The sequence below is a fragment of the Tauraco erythrolophus genome, chromosome 7 (genome assembly GCF_009769465.1).
Source record: "Tauraco erythrolophus isolate bTauEry1 chromosome 7, bTauEry1.pri, whole genome shotgun sequence".
NCBI classification, from domain to species: domain Eukaryota; kingdom Metazoa; phylum Chordata; class Aves; order Musophagiformes; family Musophagidae; genus Tauraco; species Tauraco erythrolophus.
The window spans coordinates 46,169,495-46,189,836 of NC_141471.1; the positions used below are offsets into that span (position 1 = coordinate 46,169,495).

The 20,342-nt window shown below is 38.8% G+C and overlaps 1 protein-coding gene across 4 annotated transcripts in view; it reads right to left on the reverse strand.

Annotated features, from left to right (window-relative positions):
- The window catches only part of OSBPL10 (oxysterol binding protein like 10), a 112,902-nt gene that overhangs the window by 41,921 nt on the left and 50,639 nt on the right, over nucleotides 1–20,342 (reverse strand). For 3 of the 4 annotated variants that reach the window (XM_086614663.1, XM_086614661.1, XM_086614660.1), the window contains one exon: nucleotides 1,704–1,914. The exons of the other annotated variant lie outside the window; for it this stretch is intronic. In XM_086614663.1, the coding sequence (XP_086470789.1) occupies nucleotides 1,704–1,914 (211 nt within the window). The remainder of the gene's footprint in view (nucleotides 1–1,703; nucleotides 1,915–20,342) is intronic. 4 annotated transcript variants of the gene reach the window in all.

The window sequence follows — 20,342 nt, forward strand, 5'->3', positions numbered from 1 at the left end:
GCCAGGTTCTTTCAGGCAACTATGTTGCATAACAAGGTCTGGGGAAAAGAAAAGAGCAACCGGGCAGGGGGGGGAATCGTTTCACAAACTCTTTCAGTCAGGGAGGAGAGACTAAATATTTCAGCAGCTTTTAGTTCCTCTCTGTCTTTTTTCTTTAATTACATACTGAAGAACATGCACATGTACACACTGAAGAATAAACTGTTTGCATTCAGGTTCTCACAGCTACACCAAAGATGCTGATGTGAACCACTGCTACAGAATTTTGATTCCTGAAAGGATTCTTGTACAAGTTTAAAGTCTTAGGAGGAACAAACAAAAACACTTATTAAATTTTACTAAGTACTTTATAGTCATGGCTTTCCACTTTTTTACAAAAACCATGGGATTCCATTTCAGCAATTTCTAATGTTATGCTTGTTTTCTCTGTTGTTGTGCACAGATTCTCGAAAATCATTATCAAGTCAAAATACAGGCACTGATTTAACAGAAGATTATTTGGACACAGATTCAAGGACATGTACAAACTCAAATCATCTGACAGTTCACTTAGATCATACGGACATGAAAAACAACCTTCAAGGACTTTGAAACTAGAAAGTGACTTTTCTTTTAAGGTTGCTTTTCATCTCTGTTATAAACTGTTTCTTTTGAAATGAAATTATCTCAAAGAATTCAATTAAATGCACTTCATCATTACTATTTAGATATGTGTAAGGTTTTTTTGCATTTTCTACAAGAAAATTAGAATACAGAAAATAAGAAAATTTCTTGTTCACTTATGTTTCTTTACGAAATATATCAGAATCCGGATGCAGGAAAAGTCATGACATACTATAGTATAGGTGTCAAAGTTTTTACAATTTTTTTTTTCCAAGAACTCTTTTTATGTCATTTGCCTGCACCGAGGGCTTCCTACCTAGCTGTCTCAGCAGCCCTGAGGGCATATCCTGCCCTGTAGTAAACCTACAGTAAGTAAGGACAGTTTGTGTCTGGAACACTGACCACCCTTTCAGAAAGCTGAAGGTCCAACTTCCAATGTTACGCACACAGACACAGAACTGGGTGAACTGAACAAAATTAAGCTACATGGAGACTGAGAGGTTCATGCCTGCAGAGTTCAATGCAGAATCATACTGTTTGACATTTTAGGCTCATAAAAATTTGCCACAGATTTATTTTTTTTTTAAATAACAGCATGGAGAACTTTTTCCAGATTTAAAGAAAACCACAGACTAGAATAAATCTGCCTCAACAGCATCCTTCCATGTAGAAGACTAGAAATATGATTTTCACTATAACATTGCATAATATTACATGTATTGTTATCAAACAAATCTGTATTGTGATTTCAATCTAAAAAAGGAAACACACACACAAACAAACTCCAACCAAGCAGGTTCTGCACAGTCATCAAGAATATAGGCTTATCTACCTGTTCTCCACGCCTGCCCTTTTTTTGTCTCGCAGTCTTCAGAACCTGATTTCCCTACGAAGACTTAAGACTCCTCTGATTTCAATACATTTTGCTTTTTTTTTTTTTTTAAGCAAAGAAAAAAAAATTACAACACCTGAGGCTGTAGAAGCTTACAAGCTGCTCACCTCTACTTGCCTCTCTTAGGAATGGTTAATTTTGCCTGCTTCAGTATCATAATGAAAAACCCCAAAGCACATAAAATAATGCCAAGAGAGGTTGTGCTCACCTGATGACAGTGTCCTGTTATGATGCTGGCCCACTTGATGCATGCTTTGCTGTAACAGAGTCAGGCATTCTCCAAGGCAGCTCAGGGTGGCAGCAGAGGTAGCTTTTAAAAGCAGCAAGTCCTGATCCAAGGCAGAAAGGGGCCCAGAACTTGGGAGAGCTTCGATGGCTTGTACAAGATTCTTTTGTTGTCCTTCAACTTGGCTCATGATCTGTAAAGGTCCAAAAACATCTGCTGTCATAAGAAATATCACTATGCAGTTATTAAATTCTTATGGGTTGATATAGTGACTAAATGTGAAGAACTACCACAAATGGATGTTAATGTTCTGATCCAAACATACCATATACTTACCTACAAAAACGAAGAGCTTGAGACTACCAAAGGCCTGTAAAAATGTCAAGACTATGTTAGAGAATATCGTCTCTTAAAACAGTAGGTTCATAGGAGGTTTAATGAGGTGACTTATACTTTCTGAAAGTCTTCGTAAGGAAAAGTATGAAAATTCTACTTTCTTCTCCATTATTAATTTAGGTTTAGATTTTCTTTCCTTTGTATGTGATCCAAGACACTCAAGGAAGCTACACTGACTCTCCTCCTTCTTTCCTACAGAAAACATCTAATCACAGTTTAAGAATAGACATTTTTCATTTCTCAAGCATCAGTAAGAAATACAAAATAAGGTCATTTGTAAGTTTACAGACATTAGTATAGGATGCAAATTAGAGTACTTATTTACTATCAGATATGAATATCATCTGTCAGGGAGAAAGTTAATCTGTTTCTAGATTTGGACCATCCAGATGAAGATGAAACGCATGCTTGTATAGCGGATAAAAATCAATGTAATTTGAGCAGGCTGTTCTTTAAACAAATCAGCAAGCTTCCAAAATCCTTCCTAAAGCCAAAAGAAAGAGGAGATGTTTAAAACTTCTCTCCCCATTTTTACAGTCTGCAGGAAATTATACGTGCACACAAGTCTCTTTTCTTACATTTACCTTGCAAAAAAATTATAGGTTCACACTCGAAAGCTTTAGAAAAAGTATCTGAAGACTTTGTAAACAATGAAGATTAAAGTTCCATTTGTCCAAGTTACTATACTGTAAAAATGTATTATTATGAACTTCATGACTTTTTAATTATTATATTTTCAAAGCCTCCCTACACTGTGGTAAATAGACTGATTAAGAAAGAATAGGTTGAGCACACTGAAAAGTAAGAAAGGAAACTGAACTCAAAGATGTAAATAACAATCGTTGAAAACAAGTTAGAGTAGAATTAAGAGAAAAACTGTTGTTGTAAGGTTTGTAAGGAAATTTAGCAAAATGCCTTGCTGAAGGTTAACAATAATGACATTTTAATAGTCAACATTTAAAACAGAGGCCAAAGCTTCTGTAGAAGCTACAGTCAATTTTAATTCCCTTTGACAGAAAACAAGATCAGTGAGAAGGTGACACAGACCTCCACGATACACAGCTTTAGGGAACTGCTAGAACCCCAGGCAGTGCTCTGCTTTGAGAAGTCACATACCATGTAACTGAGCTCCACAGCACGGACAGAAGGTTGCTTCGAAACTAAAACAAAACCAACAGCACCACAGACACACAGTCGTGCAAATATTCCCTCAGGAAAAGAGATCAGGCAGGCAAACAATGTAGAGCTCAGAGAAAAAACATCATCTTTGTGGAAGACTGCATAATATAATTGTATGGAAAACTGCTTCCCTCCTTATCCCATCCTGAATTAGAGTATGAAGTTGAAAACCTGACGTTCTCATGCTTCACTTCAAAACGAAAATAGAACATTTATATCTCTGTGATCAGTTTTCCTACCTTCCTGTTTTCTTTTTGTTAGAAACAGCTTACATTTCCAAATATTTGCTTCCACAGGAAATAAATAAATAAATAAATAAATAAACATTCTGTGAAATAAAACTTTGAAAACTTCAAACGTTTCCATTAATCCCTCCCCTTTAATAAAGGACAACTACATTCTTCTGCAGCTAAGACGCAAGTGTAAAATAAACTGATTGGAGAGCTTAGGAAACATTTGGAAAACTGAACGTTTGCAGCTATCACCTAGCCCAAAGCTCTACAGGCTTTTCTCACTACATTCTTCCTAGATTAGTAGAAAATTAGATAAGATTAATTATTTATTCTCCCTTTATCCAATACAAGGTATTGCTGAGTCTTAATATTCTCTAGCCTTTTTGATTCACCCTTTCTGTGCTAGTTTCACATTACAGTTGCAATACCAACAGCTCTTCTGCAGACCTGATGCAGCAGAAGACACCAGGAACCGCAACTTTTGTGTAGGATTCAAAGTATTAGAGCTTGCTGAGTATTTACTGCTCGAGCACTGATAAAAACCCACTTTGTCTAAGGCGTTAAACGAACAGAACAAAAAGGAAGACTCACCCCTATTCTAGAGAGTCACAGAACAACTCTGTGGCAAAAGGAAAGGAAATAATGTACGTTATTGAAATAACTCAATTTTTTTACATGCCTGTCAATATATTTATTAAACAAGTCATTGACAAAAGATTTTAAAAGAGCTAAAGTGTGGTTGTTTTAAAAAGAGTAAACCAAAGAGGAACTAATACAAAAACACCAAACCATGGTAGACAAAACTCAATAAACACATTAACCCTTAACAGGACAGACACTAGGCCGTGCAGCTATAGCATAATCCTCTATTTTACTTACGGATCTTCTTTTTGCTGTCTCGGGGGAGAGGGGAGGCACAGTGCTTGATTTATCAGCACTCTAAGCTGGTTTCAAAACCAGAATGAAAAGCTTTGATTTTGAGAAAGTTAAATTGTGACTTTCTTTTTCCAAAGTGAAATGTCTGGCTTAATTTTGAATGACTTTGCTCTTACACAGGGTTATTTTAGAACCTTTCAGCTCTCCATCCTCCCCATTTGCAAACAGACAGCTTAAAGTAGTAGTTCTCCGGTTTTTACAACAGCAAAGACTATTTGCCCGTATCTCCTCACCAAGCCTCAACCCACTTCTCTTTCCACTCCTGTTTCAGCTTTGACACTCCCTCTTCACCTATAAATAGCTTCTCATAATATGGGAAAGAAACTGCATATTCCCACAAATGCATTCAAACTTCAGAAATACAACTCTATGCTAGATATAAAATAGAAAAAAATAAAGAACTATCAGGACTACATGTATTAAAAGTAATTGTACGTGTGCACATGTATCTAACATCGGTAGGACTGCATTTACCTAACCACAAAGTGTTCAGTAAGAGGAAGTCTTGGGCTAGAACCATAGGCAGGGTTTGCTCCTATCTCCACCTTCAGCCTGCAGCAGGAGAACAAGTAGACTACATTATGTGTTCCCTATTAACAGCTGTTCCTGAAGTGTGAAGAGATTCAGACCTTTTAGCCTGCCAGAAATTCTCAGGTTTCGTCTGTATTCTTGTGATGGGTTGATCTTGGCTGGACAGCAGGTGCCCACCAAAACACTCTCTCTCTCCCCTCCTCAACTGGACAGGGGGAGAAAAACATGATGAAAGGCTCATGGGTCAAGATAAGGGCACGGAGAGATCACTCACCAATTGCTGTCACAGGCAAAACAGACTTGATCTAGGGAAATTAATTAAATTTATCATCAACCAAAATTAGAGTAGGGTAATGAGAAGAGAAAATAAAATCAAATCTTAAAACACCTTCCCCTCATCCCTCCCTTCTTCCCAAGCTCAACTTCACTCCTGATTTTCTCTACCTCCTCCTCCCCCTCAGCAGGGCTGAAGGTTGCACTCAGTTCACCACACATCATCTCTGCTGCTGCTGCTTCCTTCTCTCTCTCTCTCTCTCCCCCCCCCCCCCCTCTCTCCAGCCCCCCCCAACCCCCCCCCCCCGGCTCCAGCATGGGGTCCTTCCCATGGGAGACAGTCCTTCACAAACTTCTCCCACATGAGTCCTTCTCATGGGCTGCAGCTCTTCACAAACTGCTCTAATATGGGTCCTTTCCATGGGGTGCAGTCCTTCAGGAACAGACTGCTCTAGCATGAGTCCCCCATGGAGTCACCAGTGCTCCGGCATGGGCTCCTCTCTCCACGGGTCCACAGGTCCTGCCAGGGTCCTGTTCCAGCACTGCCTCTCCATGAATTCACGGCCTCCTTCAGGCACATCCACCTGCACCAGCATGGGGTCCTCCATGGGCTGCAGGGTGGATATCTGCTCCACCATGGACCTCCATGAGCTGCAGGGAGACAGCCTGCCTTGCTATGGCCTTCACCATGAGCTGCAGGGGAATCTCAGCTCTGGCACCTGGAGCACCTCCCTCTCCCTCCTTCTTCACTGACCTTGCTGTCTGCAGAGTTGTTTCTCTCACGTATTCTCACTCCTCTCCTCTGGCTGCTGTCGCACAGCAGTATTTTCCCCTTATGAAACATGTTATCACAGAGGTGCTACCATCATCACTGATTAGCTCGGTCTTAGCCAGCAGTGGGTCCATCTTGGAGCCAGCTGCCACTGGCTCTATCAGACACAGGGGAGGCTTCTAGCAGCTTCTTACAGAAGCCACCCCAGTAGCCCCTCCACTACCAAAACCTTGCCACACAAACTCAACACAATTCTTCCGAATGACACTACCCTCAAAGAAACCTGTCACCCAATGACGCCCTCACAGAAGACTGAATGCAACAGGAATCATCTCTTTTTTTTCCCCTCAGTAGGTCATCCACTCTCTACCACTTGCTTCAAAACAGCCAATTCACAGCTTCTGTTGCGGCCTCCTTTCTCCTTTCCCTGGCTGATCTTAAAATCCTGTCTGATTGCTTTCCCCACTTACCCCAGCCACGGCAACTACTAACTACTCCTTTGCAGCTGGAATTGCACCTCCTGGATCTTTCTGTTGTGCACACACTGCCAACCACGATGTATGGGATCAAACGGTTATGTGACAAGATTCCAAACAAATGGGTAAGCAGAAATTACTCTAATCTCAGGGTGACCCCCACAATACGTGAAAGATAGGCAGAAAAAGATATGAGATATCCTAGAATTGCAAAGAAATGTATTTCAGACATAATAAGAGGAAAGAACATTCTTTCATACAGTAAATAAGCCAAAATTAGCTGCTAGAAATAAATTTAAGAAATAGTAATGAAAAATTGAGGTACTATTTTCTGTGCTAAAAGAAAAAATTACAGTAATGCAGTATGTTGTTAAAATACTAGATGATATATCAATCTTTCCCATGCTGAGAAATCATCTTACAAAACCTGAATGTAATTTTTTATTTAAGGCTTCAATCTGTTTCTGGAACTAGAGAGACAGATTCCCAATTATTAAGTATACATAATAATAATATAATATAATAATAAAACTTTCTGTAAAAGATTTTTTCCTCCCATCCTAAACAAAAGATAAATAAAAACTTCAAAGGAAGAAAACTGAATAGTCACACCTAAATAGAAGAGCATATGACTGCTTTTGACATGATTTTGTTTACAGTGGAAATGCTCTTGTTATCCAGACTCCAGGACTAACAGGTCTAAGTCTGTTTGTCCAGCCCAGACTGGTATTATGATAATCAGAACATCTTCCTTTCTAGAATTTATGACCCTGCAGGATTTCACCCAAATAACAGTGCATTACAAAAACCTAAAGCAAACACCAGCTATAAGCTAGCTACAAAACTACCCGCTCCACGGCTGTCTCAGGGACATCTCCCACAAGCTCCCTGAAGCAAAGGAAAAATGACATCAGCCACGTTACCTCAAAGGCCAAGCAGACACTCTCCCTTTGTCATGCCGGCCATGTGGAGCTGGCCAAGAAAATGAGTAGTGTCACCAATTCTGTCTTTCTATATAATGATTTAAATACTTCAGATCTTCCTACCCTTCTTTTGGAATACAAAACCTGAGGAACATTCCTCAGGACCTCCTCAGCCACAATCTGATACACACATAAGCAATTTAAATTTTAACATATGGTATTTTCCTTTTTTGGATTGATCTTCACACATATTGAATCCTTTTACAGTAGGTATTAAGACACACCTACCCATGTGTATGAAAAAATCCAAACCACTCCAGAGAAAAATGAAAATATTCTTTCAGCACTGAAAATCCACAGAAATTCTGTATCAACAAGCTCCTCTGTGACGTGTTAGAAATTGTTCATCAAGGAGACATTCGGCTCCATCAGTTAAAAATTCTCTCTCTACTGTAGTATTCTCTGTGCCACCGTTAGCAGCACATTGTCCACCTACTCATCTCCAGGCAACTCCTCTGAAAGATATAATGCAGCTATTTTTATTTTTAAATCCTTTTCATTACTGACTGCATGCAAGTTGAAAACAATTATTAGAAACATGGGAAAATAAACAACACAGTGCTAACATGAAAACCCGAGCATCAGTAAAATAAACAGTTGTCTGGGAAAAGCTTTAGACATTTAAATAGTAACAGAAATGCAATGCAGATCACTTTCTTATCAACTCTAAGTCAGGTTGCCCTTGTGAGAAGTTTACTGCCTTCAAAGACTGAGAAATAGCCAGTTTGCTTCTTCACTTTTTTGTGTTTTTTTTGTTTGGTTGGTTGGTTGAGGTTTTTATTGTTGTTGTTTTTTAAATAAAAGTGTTACATGAAAACACAACATATCTCTCTCTCTCTGTCACACGCACATACACTTTCTGGAAATACTAGTTTCTTACTTTTAGACAACAGTACCAAGAGAAAAACATTTCAGAAGACATTGGCAAAGGACACAAGGACAGATTAGCTTTTCAAACCACCCCAGAGTAAGTTTTAAGTTATATGAGTCAGGACCTTGGTTCTCAATCTTAAACAAGCATATACCATGGGGTTTGGTTTTTTATTTTCTTTAATATACAACGCTGCTTTTTTTAAAAGCAAAAGCACATGAGTGACAGAAGATAAGAAAGTCCATGCACAAAAAATAAAAACCTTCTAAGCCATTGTAAACCAAATACATTGGGTTGCCATGTAAACCTAATATAGTCACCAATTCTGACCTTGAGCAAGGACTCCTCTTGCAATCTTGACCTATATTTCATCAACACCACCACAAACTGTCATATTTTAAAAATTATTAGTTAAAACAGACAACTAATATATGCAAAAATATTTTTATATATATATACACACACATATATATATATACACACACATACCAAGTATGTATCGAAATGTAAGATAAAGATACCTGGAACTGCAACGTCACTAAAGCAATCACACCGTCCATTAATTTGGCACACTAGCTACTAACTCAGCTCAAATTCACAATTCCCACTTAGTATTTCTGCAAAACTTTCCCTCTCAACTATTTATTCGGAGAAAGGAAAGAGCATAAACAACATGCAAAATGACTACTTTAAGTACTGTTAATCACCAGCTCGAAACATATACCTCTCCAATTAATAAGTCTGACAAATTAAGATAGCTTCTGCAGCTGCAGTAAAAATGGTATTTTTTTCCAATTTATTGTATTTCATTTTGAGTTAACATTTATATCTAACCACTGCAGAGCAAGAGAACTTTTGCCTTGGCTTAATTTCTGAAAAGTGTTCTCAAGACTACTCAAGGTCACTTGCTATGTGCATCCTACTACTTGACAAATTAAATTTTCTGATAGGATTTATAGACTTCTCTCTTTTCTTCAGTAAAGTCACGTCCACAGATCTTCTAATGGGATTCCATCAATACCATGCAAGCTAGGAAGGCAAAATTACAGCTTAATATATGACTAAAGTGAAAGAGCTATACACAGAGGTTGTTAGTAGAAATACTGCAATATACTAACACAAATCTCTTATAAAGACAATTTTGCACTTCAGTTTTAAAAGTGTCTAGTGTAGAAACATTTACAAGATCAGATGACAACAAACATGCTTAAGTTCCACAAGTAACATATCTGTACCCTTTCCTTACAATAAAATCTGAGCTTTTGACCAAAAAGAATCTCCTTAAGCTATGAACAGAAGGGAATTCTATCCACAAAGCTTCAATCTGGATGAAGACTCACAGTAGACCCTGTGAACATTAATATGCTAATGAGAAAAAATATTTTAAGAAAGGATCCTAGAACACCAAGTAAGATACTCTGAAAGCATCTTGGAAAGATGGAACCAGATAATGACATCCATATCAATTGTCCTTCCTTGATTACTGCTTCTCTCCCATTACAGATGATAAGCACATAATTCTCCATTACTGTCACCTCAGGGTAGCAGCCGGCTTGACCTCAATTATTTTAAAGAAGCAAACAATGAACAGTAAAATTGGAATGGCTTGTTATATAATAGTTATTAAGCCTTAGACACATACATCCTATCAATGAAGCTTCAAGGGAGCAAGTTAATTTTCACTTGGCATGTAATTTGCAGACAGAGACACACAAAGTGACGGAACAAACAGACCTATACCTCTGACAATCACGATGGCAGCTAATCACCAGGGTATGTTTCTTTTTCTTTTCAGTCCTCGTCTCTGCTGGCACAATTCTATTTCTTCCCTCAGAGGAGAATAAAAACAAGTTCCCCCCACTCCCATCCGCTATTTTGTTCTCTTCTCCCTAACCAGGAACCCACATAATCTCTGTTAAGGGAACAACTGAAAAGCCAGTTGCTACATATCTTCATTGTCTCAGCTAACAAAATATTATTTCCTTTGGGGTTTTGTTTTGGCTCTTTTTGCTCAGTCTTCTCATTGCACACTCCACAGGGTGGTTCCTTTTGAGGAAAACCTTACAGAACAGAGAGCAAATGTCACTAGGACTGATTCTAAAAGCCAAGTTTAAGACAACCAGGAGAAAACAAAGTGTGGAGGAGGCAGTCTGGCTCAATTGTTTCCTGTTCTTACCCATTCTTTCCAATCTGCTGCTTCCATTGATGTCGCTGCTGTTCCACTGGTTGACATCAGCACCTCCAGGGGCTATGAGCTCTCCAGGGATCTCAGCACAGGATTTATACTCCAGGGAGCAACTGTTATTTACCAACTCCTGCCACGTACTTTTTAAATTGGCTAGTTAACTTACTCACATACTAGACATGATCCTATGCTCCATTCTTCACACATTCAATTCCTATTTTATATCTTTAAATTCTATAACTTAGACACTTTCTGAATATCCTTACAACATAACATCATTCTATTTTGTGAAGACAACATTCATTAATCATTTGATACACTACAGACTTCGTACTCATTTATGTGCTATCATTTGATGGACTACAGACTTCTTATTCATTGGTCTGCTATCCAGTGCTTACCAGTCTCACCTCCAAGCTCCCTTGCTGTTAGTTGCACAGCTACAAATATCAGATTTTGTATTTTGTAGGTCTGCATACTATTGCTTTAGCCCATAAGGTTGCTGGCTTTGGAGGAGGGAGGAAAAAAGGAAAAGGGTCGTCTTTGTTGATGAGTCCGGAAGCCTTAAACATCTCTTCCAGTACCCGAGGAGGAAAGCAATCTACCATCCCAAGAAATTATCAGTCTCTTTGCAAGCCAGGTATACAGCAGAAAGCTCCTTCAATGCTTTAAAAGAGGCAGAAGCTCAGCAATTAAAGGAGCTGACCTAACTACCTGTTTTACAAAAGACATAAGATATCCTTAACAGATCTTTCTTCAAAATATCGAAGAGCGTATGACATCTGTAACTGTCAACGTTCTCTGGGACTTTATGCAGACACTTTACTTGGATGTTTAACACTCCCAAGGACAACCTGACTGTCCACTGTGAGCTTCTATGAACTTCGCTTCTCGTATCTGGCAAATAGAGAGACACCAAAGACAGGTTCACAGCTCTTGCAACACATCTGCTAGTTAGAAGAGAGGATCTAGCAGCTCTGGCAGGATCCCTGAGAACGCCTCCAAAAATCTCAGCAAAACAGCTTACCTACTTCAGGTCAAAACAAACCAGATGAAACCAGATGCGTCCCTTTGCTACCTCAGGTAGACTCCTTACCACACTTCTTTATGACCAAAATTCCAGACTTAAGGTTAAATGCATGCTTTCTGTATTAAATCTATCCTCCTCCTCACCTGAGAAATGGGTTAGTGAATGATAGAAAGGAAACGGGGAGGCGGGGGGGGAGGGGAGACAAATTATGGAAAAGACCTTGTGTCCATGGAGACAGACTAGGACGAAAAGTTCAAATCTTGCCAGAGAACGTTTTAGCAGACAGACAATCTTGGATTTTCTGAACTAGAGAATGCTTTTAATCTTAATCAATACCCTGAATATTTAACTTCCCTTGAATAGCTACATATGTTATGGCTAGTTTAAAAAAAGAAAACAAAACAAACAAACAAAAACCCCACAAAAACCCACACCCTTCTCTGTCATCCTCCCAAAATTTGCTAGTTAGCATATTCTGATAATTCCTTCTTGCTGCTAAAGATCTGAAGAGGAGAACACTTCTCCCTTCCAAATCAACATAAACTTCACGTTCTTTTCCCTGTGGAAGAGGAAGATTTACAAACCAAATACTAAAACACCGGAGGAAAACAAAATTCCTCCGATAGTGTCAGCTATCTTAAGAGTGTTTCATGGAGCTACTTCACAAGTCTTTAGGTGAGAAGTTAAAGCTTTTCAGTAAGAGCTGTCTGCCACAATAAATACTGAAGTGAAAGAGCATGATTCAGACAAAATATATCAATGAGCATTACTTTTCCCCACAAATCAGCCTGAGTGGGCAATCCATTTCCTGCAAAATGATCAGCATCAATCTAGCACTGGTCATTTCGTCACTGGAGGGAGATGTCCTGGGATCAGGGTCTATTGCAGGAGATGTGACAGATGTTCTTTTTTGCCCGTTGCATTAGAGCTCCCTGTGGATATTTCACACATGTATAGGTAATGCATGACATTTGCTATGAGTATAAGGTCTGTACCAAAACACAACTAATCAGTGCTAGGTTCCCCCACCGTGAGCTCTTTTCTTGAGCATTCGCTAATCTAACTGCTATATTAACCATATCCTACTAATGGTCACCTACTAAGACTTACCATTTACTATCAAAGACAAGGAGAGTAGAGTATTGGGATCTTGAGGTAAAATCACAGAGAAAAAGCAGACAGTAGCTGCCAAGGTTGTTTCCCCTGCCTTGAGTTGCTTCCAGAATCAAAAATTAGAGAAGCAAAAGGAAGGAGCTTGCAAGTTCAATAAACCTTGGACAGCGACGGGTTGCCATCCAGCCAAGCGGGAAGCACACTGTTGTATTTTAAATTGTAGAATGCAGCATTGAGAACACAGCTTATAAAAAAACATCTTGCAGGGAATCATTCTTACGTAAATTTACTATAAAAATTACCTCAAAATCTGCAAGGAAAGTCATTAGTTTTAGGTAAAACTTCGCTCATAAGCAGGTGCTATTCTACAGGCTCTTCTGAGTACAAGTTTTCTTACACATTTCAGAAGGATCGCTTTGGTGAAGTCAATAGCTATAGCACAGAGGCAAAAAGCATATTTTGATTATCAGCAATTAAGGCCCATTTGTGAATTTTAAGCATTCAACAGAGCACCTAAAAGGCTGCTGCTAGTCATTAAGTCAACATCAGCAATCACAGGAAAATTCTATTAGTTTACTGCAATATAGCATACTCTGGATAAAACCTGCTTTTTGTTCTTTGAGTGAAATCAGTTTTCAGAAGGTAAAAGGCAATGTTGCACTGGAACATAAATTCCACATTTCAACATGTGTAGCTTCAAGGATGAAGAGGTTTCTCAGAACACTTGTTGCTAGAAAATGTAACTCAACTTTTCTAATTTTTTTTTTTTTTTTAATTATTCCATTCCACCCGGGAATATATAAACACACATGCAGCCATTCAGAGTAGTCCAATATACCATATAGTACTTACCCAAATTTTTGATGGACACTTCCAGTGCTCTTCCCTTTCCCAGCAATGCTTATGCTTTCTTTCACCCCCCTGCCACCTAGCTTGTAGTGTTCAAGCGTAAAATAAAATTTTATTTCTGTCATTTAAACAACTCTCAGCTTTCCAGTATACACTGAAATGATCTTCAATTTCAATCAAAGTAGACATTTCTTCCCCATCTTACAGCATATTCACCTCATTTTTCTGAAAAGCAAGTGAACTCTCACTATCAAAACTATCTAATCTTGCAATTCCTGAGCCTTGAATAAAGCACACCTCTAACTTGTGACAAAGCATTCCAAATCCACCCCTTTTGAATTCTCCCCATGTCCCAAAGCTGAATCATAGAATCTTTTAGGTTGGAAGAGACCTTGAAGATTGAGTTCAAATTTTTCCTAATATCCAACCTAAACTTCCCCTGGCACAACCTGAAGCCATTTCTTCTCATCCTATCACTTGTTACTTAGGAGAAGATACCAACACCCACCTCACTACAATCTCCTTTTGGGTAGTTTTCAAGAGCAATAAGGTCTCCCCTGAGCCTCCTTTTCTCCAGGCTAAACCACCTCAGATCCCTCAGCTGCTCCTCTTAAGACTTGTGCCCTAGACCCTTCACCAGCTTCATTGCCCTTCTTTGGACACACTCCAGCACCTCAATGTCTTTCTTGTAGTGAGGGGCCCAAAACTGAACACAATATTCAAGGTGCAGTCTCATCAGTGCTGGGTACAGTGGGACGATCACTTCCCTAGTCCTGCTGGTCACACATTTCCAATACAAGCCAGGGTGCTATTGGCCACCTTGGCCACCTGGGCACGCTGCTGGCTCATATTCAGCCAGCTGTCGACCAACACCAACGGGTCCTTTTCTTCCGGACAGCTTTCCAGCCACTCTTCCCCAAGCCTGTAGCGTTGCATGGGGCTGTGGTGACCCAAGTTCAGGATCTGGCACTTGGTCTTGTTGAACTTCATACGATTGGCCTCTGCCCATTGATCCAGCCTGTCCAGATCCCTCTGTAGATCCTTCCTATCATCAAGCTGATCAACACTCCCGTCCAACTTGGTGTCATCTGCAAATTTACTGAGGGTGCACTTGATTCCCTCATCCAGATCATTGATAAAGATATTAGATGGAAATGGCCCCATTTCTGAGCCCTGAGGAACACCACTCGTGGCTGGCCGCCAATTGGATTTAACTCCATTCACCACAACTCTTAGGGCCTGGCCATCCAGCCAGGTTTTTACCCAGCGAACGGGTAAAATACCCTGTCAACTAGTTTAAATTGACATCATTAACTTCACAGCACTGAAGTGATTTAACATACACTACCATGATTTTGAGTAGCCAATTTATGACATTCTGTAATATGGCTGAATTGCATTTACACAGCAACTTCTCTACAAATTCACGTGTTTTGTGTCTGCCAGCTTAGACCTACCAATAAAATTGCAATTGGATAACTGGAGATGTCTATGTGAAAAACTGCACGCAGTCATCCCAGGAACACAGTATAACATCGGAAGAACATGCTAAGCAGTATAAGCAAGAACATAGGACTATGTTTCTGGAGCCGAAGACAAAGAGATGAACCACAATAAAAAATAAAAATAATCGATAAATTACAAGTATACATCTAGTACCTATAATACAAAGCTACTTAAAAGCATACGTCAAATTCAGGCAGATATAGTTCAGTTTAGATTGTTGAATGAAATGTTGCGTCATGTTTTTAGCCATCTTTAAAAGCATGTTGTCAGAAATCAGAATTGCTAGCAAGAAGCACATAGGCAGCTGCTTAAAACCATCCATGTAACACACACAGTTTCTAAATCATTCAAAACCAGCAAGCCAAACATTAGAGATGGAGATCACAATAAGAACATGTAGCAAAAGCTGCTAGAGATCAGGTCTTCGTTAAACAACAGAGGAGAGCTATAGTGTTTACTATTCTCATTTGTTGTAAAATCGAAGTGTTTCCTGTATTTCTTAAAGTAGCATGCAGCACTTTGGGTGTTACACAAGGAGCTGAAGTTTACAGTAAGTTCCTCGATAAACCTGTATAATAATGTAAACTGAACAGTATGGTTAAAATATAGGAACCATTTCTATGGTTACTTTCTCCTGGAGGGCATTTACGTAAGTACTTTCTGTACTTACTATTTGAAACTCGGCTCTAGCCACCTAATATTACATTGTCATCTATTCCCACTGAGAACATTCAAAAATATCTTCTTAATTTAATAAAAATAGCATTTAAGTGTGGATTAACAAAACAGTCCATGTATCTTGGAAGCAGTAATTTGCATTAAAAACAGAGTTGCAGAGGGTTTGCTAGGACGATCGCTGCTGCACCAGCCAGTCACCCAAAGCTCACGCTGAAAGCAAGGCCACTAAACAAGCAACCAGGAGATGCGATACCCTGATCTGACAAAAGAATTACTGATTTATATTTTCTTTAAAGCTTCATTTTCAAACTGTCTATTCAACTCTAAATTGAAACTACTACAGTATTTGTGCTTTAATTATGAAAGAAACAGCCTCATAGCTTTCAAAAAATGTAGGTAAACGTATGCTATGTTATGCTGTTTTTTAATGTATATAAAACAGAACAGCTGAATTCTGTTTTACGTACAAAATTAAATGACAGTTTTAAAGGCACTCAAAAGCTGGAGACTGAATTCCCTTCGAATCTGACTTCTTTCATTTTCCTTTGGGAACCTCCCATTTACTTAAAATTTAATGAAATATTTTAATAACTGTAAAGAGTAATCTTAGCTTCTCTGCAATTGCTTAAGAAAATGAAAGCTGCAGCAATGTCTGAATGTAGCTATCATACCCACTGTATTATCCCTAGTTTATAAAACTGCCATTTGTTAAATCATTGAAAATGATCACCTTTGCACATGCTCAATTACTACTAAACTACAGGCTGAAAAATACTTATGAAAAGATGCCATGTTTGCATCATTTATATTTTTCAGATTTAGAAAAAAAAAAAAACAAAACCAGAAACAATGAACCAAGTTCACTCTTGACATAACCCGTATGGACAAATAGGGTACTTTTAGTTCAACATTTGCTCTGTGATTCCCATAGCAACCTTAATTCTCCTTGCCTGGGTGTCTGGAATCCAGGATGACTCAACCTTTGCATGAATACAAAATCAAATGCACAGAACAAGGTGTAGTTTGGGAAGGCGTAACTTATATGCACTCCTAGTGACATCAAAGATACTGCAAAGGCAACATAAAGACTCAGAGAACACAAGAGTATTCATCTCATGTTTTTGCAATGTAATAATTATTGGTTTATATTATTAGAATAATTTATACTTCCTCATCCCCAAAGTGAGACAGTTAATGTTACTGACTGAAAAATTTTTATAAGCACATGCACGTTTACTACTTAGGAAGGTACTAGACTGACACTCCCAGAGATTTACTCATTCCATTTATCCTCTGAAGAGATGTTTTTATTGACCTTTGCAGTACTAACTTAAGGTAGAATAAACAAACATAGGAGATGAGCCTTCTACAGACAAGCCAAATAGCCTCCAAAGAAACAGCCACAGAAGATACCAAATAATTTTATCTGTTCCTATATGCTCTAAATTCGCTTTTTGCCTATAAGGATACAGATAGCAGCTGATCACACTAGCATGGCTGAACAGCCAGACCATTTCTGCACCAGTATTTTCGTACTTTACAAGGAACACACATTTCTAGAACTTGGGCCAATATCGATTCAGAAGAAAGTGCAATGATAATGTCTGCAGCTGCCCCTTTTAGCTCTTGTTGTACGTTTAGAACGTAGCTGGGAGCAACCCTTTCAGTAACAGCCAGCTCAGCTGTAACTAAGCTGTTAAACGTACCTGGAACGCAATTTGTATTACAATACTTCTCAATTCAAAAAGTTTCTAAGCACCGTTAAATAGCTGTACTGTGATTCTACGTCAAATAAATATCAACAGCTGAATTCAGACTTAACAACCTCATGCACTTTATACTGACTTCAGTGGACACAAAACTGACTCGAAGGTTTTCTGCTGCCTTTTCTTCACTACCACTAGCCAAGAAGAAACTGTTGCTTTCTGAGAAACAGCTACAGTTCTGGTTTGGATTTTTTGCAAGCGCTTTTTCATTATCTGTTTTAGAGTGGGGACATTAGTCTCTGTTTTCCACACCCTGCTAAAATTAAAAATTTGTGCAATGAGTTTGCAGACAAATGAATGTCTAATACACACAATACATATGAAGTATAGATGTAGTAGTATTAAGATGTAATGTAGTAAGTAACACATCTCATTTTCTGACCAGCATTCATCTATAGCTACAGACTATATATTTCTGTATATGATATGATGCACTTAGAACCAAAGAATGGTTTGAGTTGGAAGAGATCTTAAAGATCTCCCTGCCATGGGCAGGGACACTTTCCACTATACCAGGTTGCTCAAAGCCTCATCCAACCTGGCCTTGAACACTTCTAGGAATGGGGCACACATTGTGGATCTAGGAATCCACAGCTTCTCTGGGCAACCTGTTCCAGTGCCTCACCACCCCAGAGTGAGGAAGTCCTTCCTTAGGTCTAATCAAAATCTACCTTCTTTCAGTTTAAAGCCATTGTCCCTTGTCCTATGACTACATGCCCTTGTCAAAAGTCCCTCTCCAGCTTTCTTGTAGGCCCCCTTGAGGTACTGGAAGGCTGCTAGAAGGTCTCCCTAGAGCCTTCTCTTCTCCAGGCTGAACAACCCCAACTCTGTCAGCCTGTCTTCATAGGAGAGGTGCTCCAGTCTCTCATCATCTTTGTGGCTCTCCTCTGGACCTGCTCCAACAGCTCCATATCCTTATGCTGGGGATCTCAGAGCTGAATGCAGTATACCAGGTGGGGTCTCAGGAGAGCAGAGTAGAGGGGCAGAATCACCTCCCTCGACCTGCTGGCCATGCTTTTTTTGATGCAGCCCAGGATGCAGTTAGCTTTCTGGGCAGCAAACACACATTGCCGGCTCATGTTGAGCTTCTCATCAACCAACACGCCCAAGTCCTTCTCCTCAGGGCTGCTCTCAATCCATTTTCCACCCAGCCTGTATTTGTGCTTGGGATTGCCCCAACCCATAAGCAGCACCTTGCACTTGGTTTTGTTGAACTTCATGAGGTTCACACAGGCTGACCTCTCAAGCCACTGAAGATGATCAAAAGGATTGACCTTGTACTTTTCTGGATAGTGGAAAGATATTTTAAATATAAGCCCAGGAAAAACTATACCTATCAGAGGTTCCTCCTCTGTGTTCTTCCTTTTCTCCTTCCAAAATTGCCACTCACTCTACGACCATATGATTTGACCCAAACAGACAGAAAACAGGATACTTAGATTTCAAAAGTGAAATGCAATAAATACTTTCTGCAGTATCTATAAACTACCATGATTAAATTACCCTGGTTAATCCAACTGAGAGATCTCTAGATGGTATTACAATACTAGTTTTAAAGTGCGGGAAGACTCTAGTTGCTTGAAAATTCCCTGAAATGTTTTAAAAGTATCTTTCTCCTAGTACCCACATAAAACTGGACAACTGTGGCCCCAAAAAACTGCAGGTAAAACCTCACTCCCTGAAGCCCTAGGTAAAAGTCCTAGATTTTCTTACACTGTAAGGGAGGAAGGAAAGAACTACCAGCTATTTGCATAATTCCTGCAGGAATCAAAAGGTAATCATGTTTATATATGGCAAAGGACATGCAAGAATAGCAGGACTGTCATCTTACCAAAAAGCAGTCCTTTCCAAATTCTGCAACTGCCCACTGGCACACAAAATGGATGTCACAGTGGTGGAGGTCCCATGAAATCTGGATCTCACTGTACCAGCTGTTCAGAAACATATGCTGATGACTAGTCCACTGTAGAGTACCGCAAGTTGTAAAGAACACCGCATTTCAAAGGGATTAGAAATTCCTCTATCGACTTTTTTAAATTATGGAAAAAATATTTCTCTAGATTTCTTTGGTTAGCCTCATTTAATTTCTCTAAACTTCTATAAATGAGTTACTACAAAATTATAGAATCCTAGAACAGTTTGAGTTGGAAGGGATCTTTAAAGATAAAATGTTCACATACCGCAATTTTTGGTTCTTTAACAACAATGGCAACATTGGCAGAGGTTGTACAATAGTCAGACATTCCCAGCCAAAATAAACACCATTCCAAGATGAAGTGTGCCACTATTACTTAGTTCAGTGGCAGCTAAAATTTAATATGAAATGTGATGTGGCCACTTGGCTTTATGTTCTATTAATTTTAACTATTTGCAGTAAGGAATGCTGGAAGTATAACTCTTACCACAAATTGCTAAGAGGATAATAATGGGCATAGTTTAAAAAATAGAATTCAATTTCAAAACCACACACACTTGGGTTACCATAAAAACACTTACTACAAATTCAGCTGAAAGTATCTCTTTAATGGTAATTTATGGTTCAAATAAAGAGGTAGGATCTCAAATAATTCTGCATAAAATGCAACACATAGTAGATCAGCTCTCTCAAATTAATGTATGGTGAATTTTAGTTTTGATATAACATTCCATAAATCAGTATGGACTGGACCATTAATAGCAAGGTAATATAAGCAAAAATGTGACTTAAGAGAACAATTATTTTAAAATAAAATTAAATTATGATGAAAAGTAATGTTCGTGAGCTTCTTTTCAATTCAATGCTATACAAAAGTAGCTTGAATATTAAAAGTAGAATTTTTATAGCAGTCAAAAGCTCCATATTCA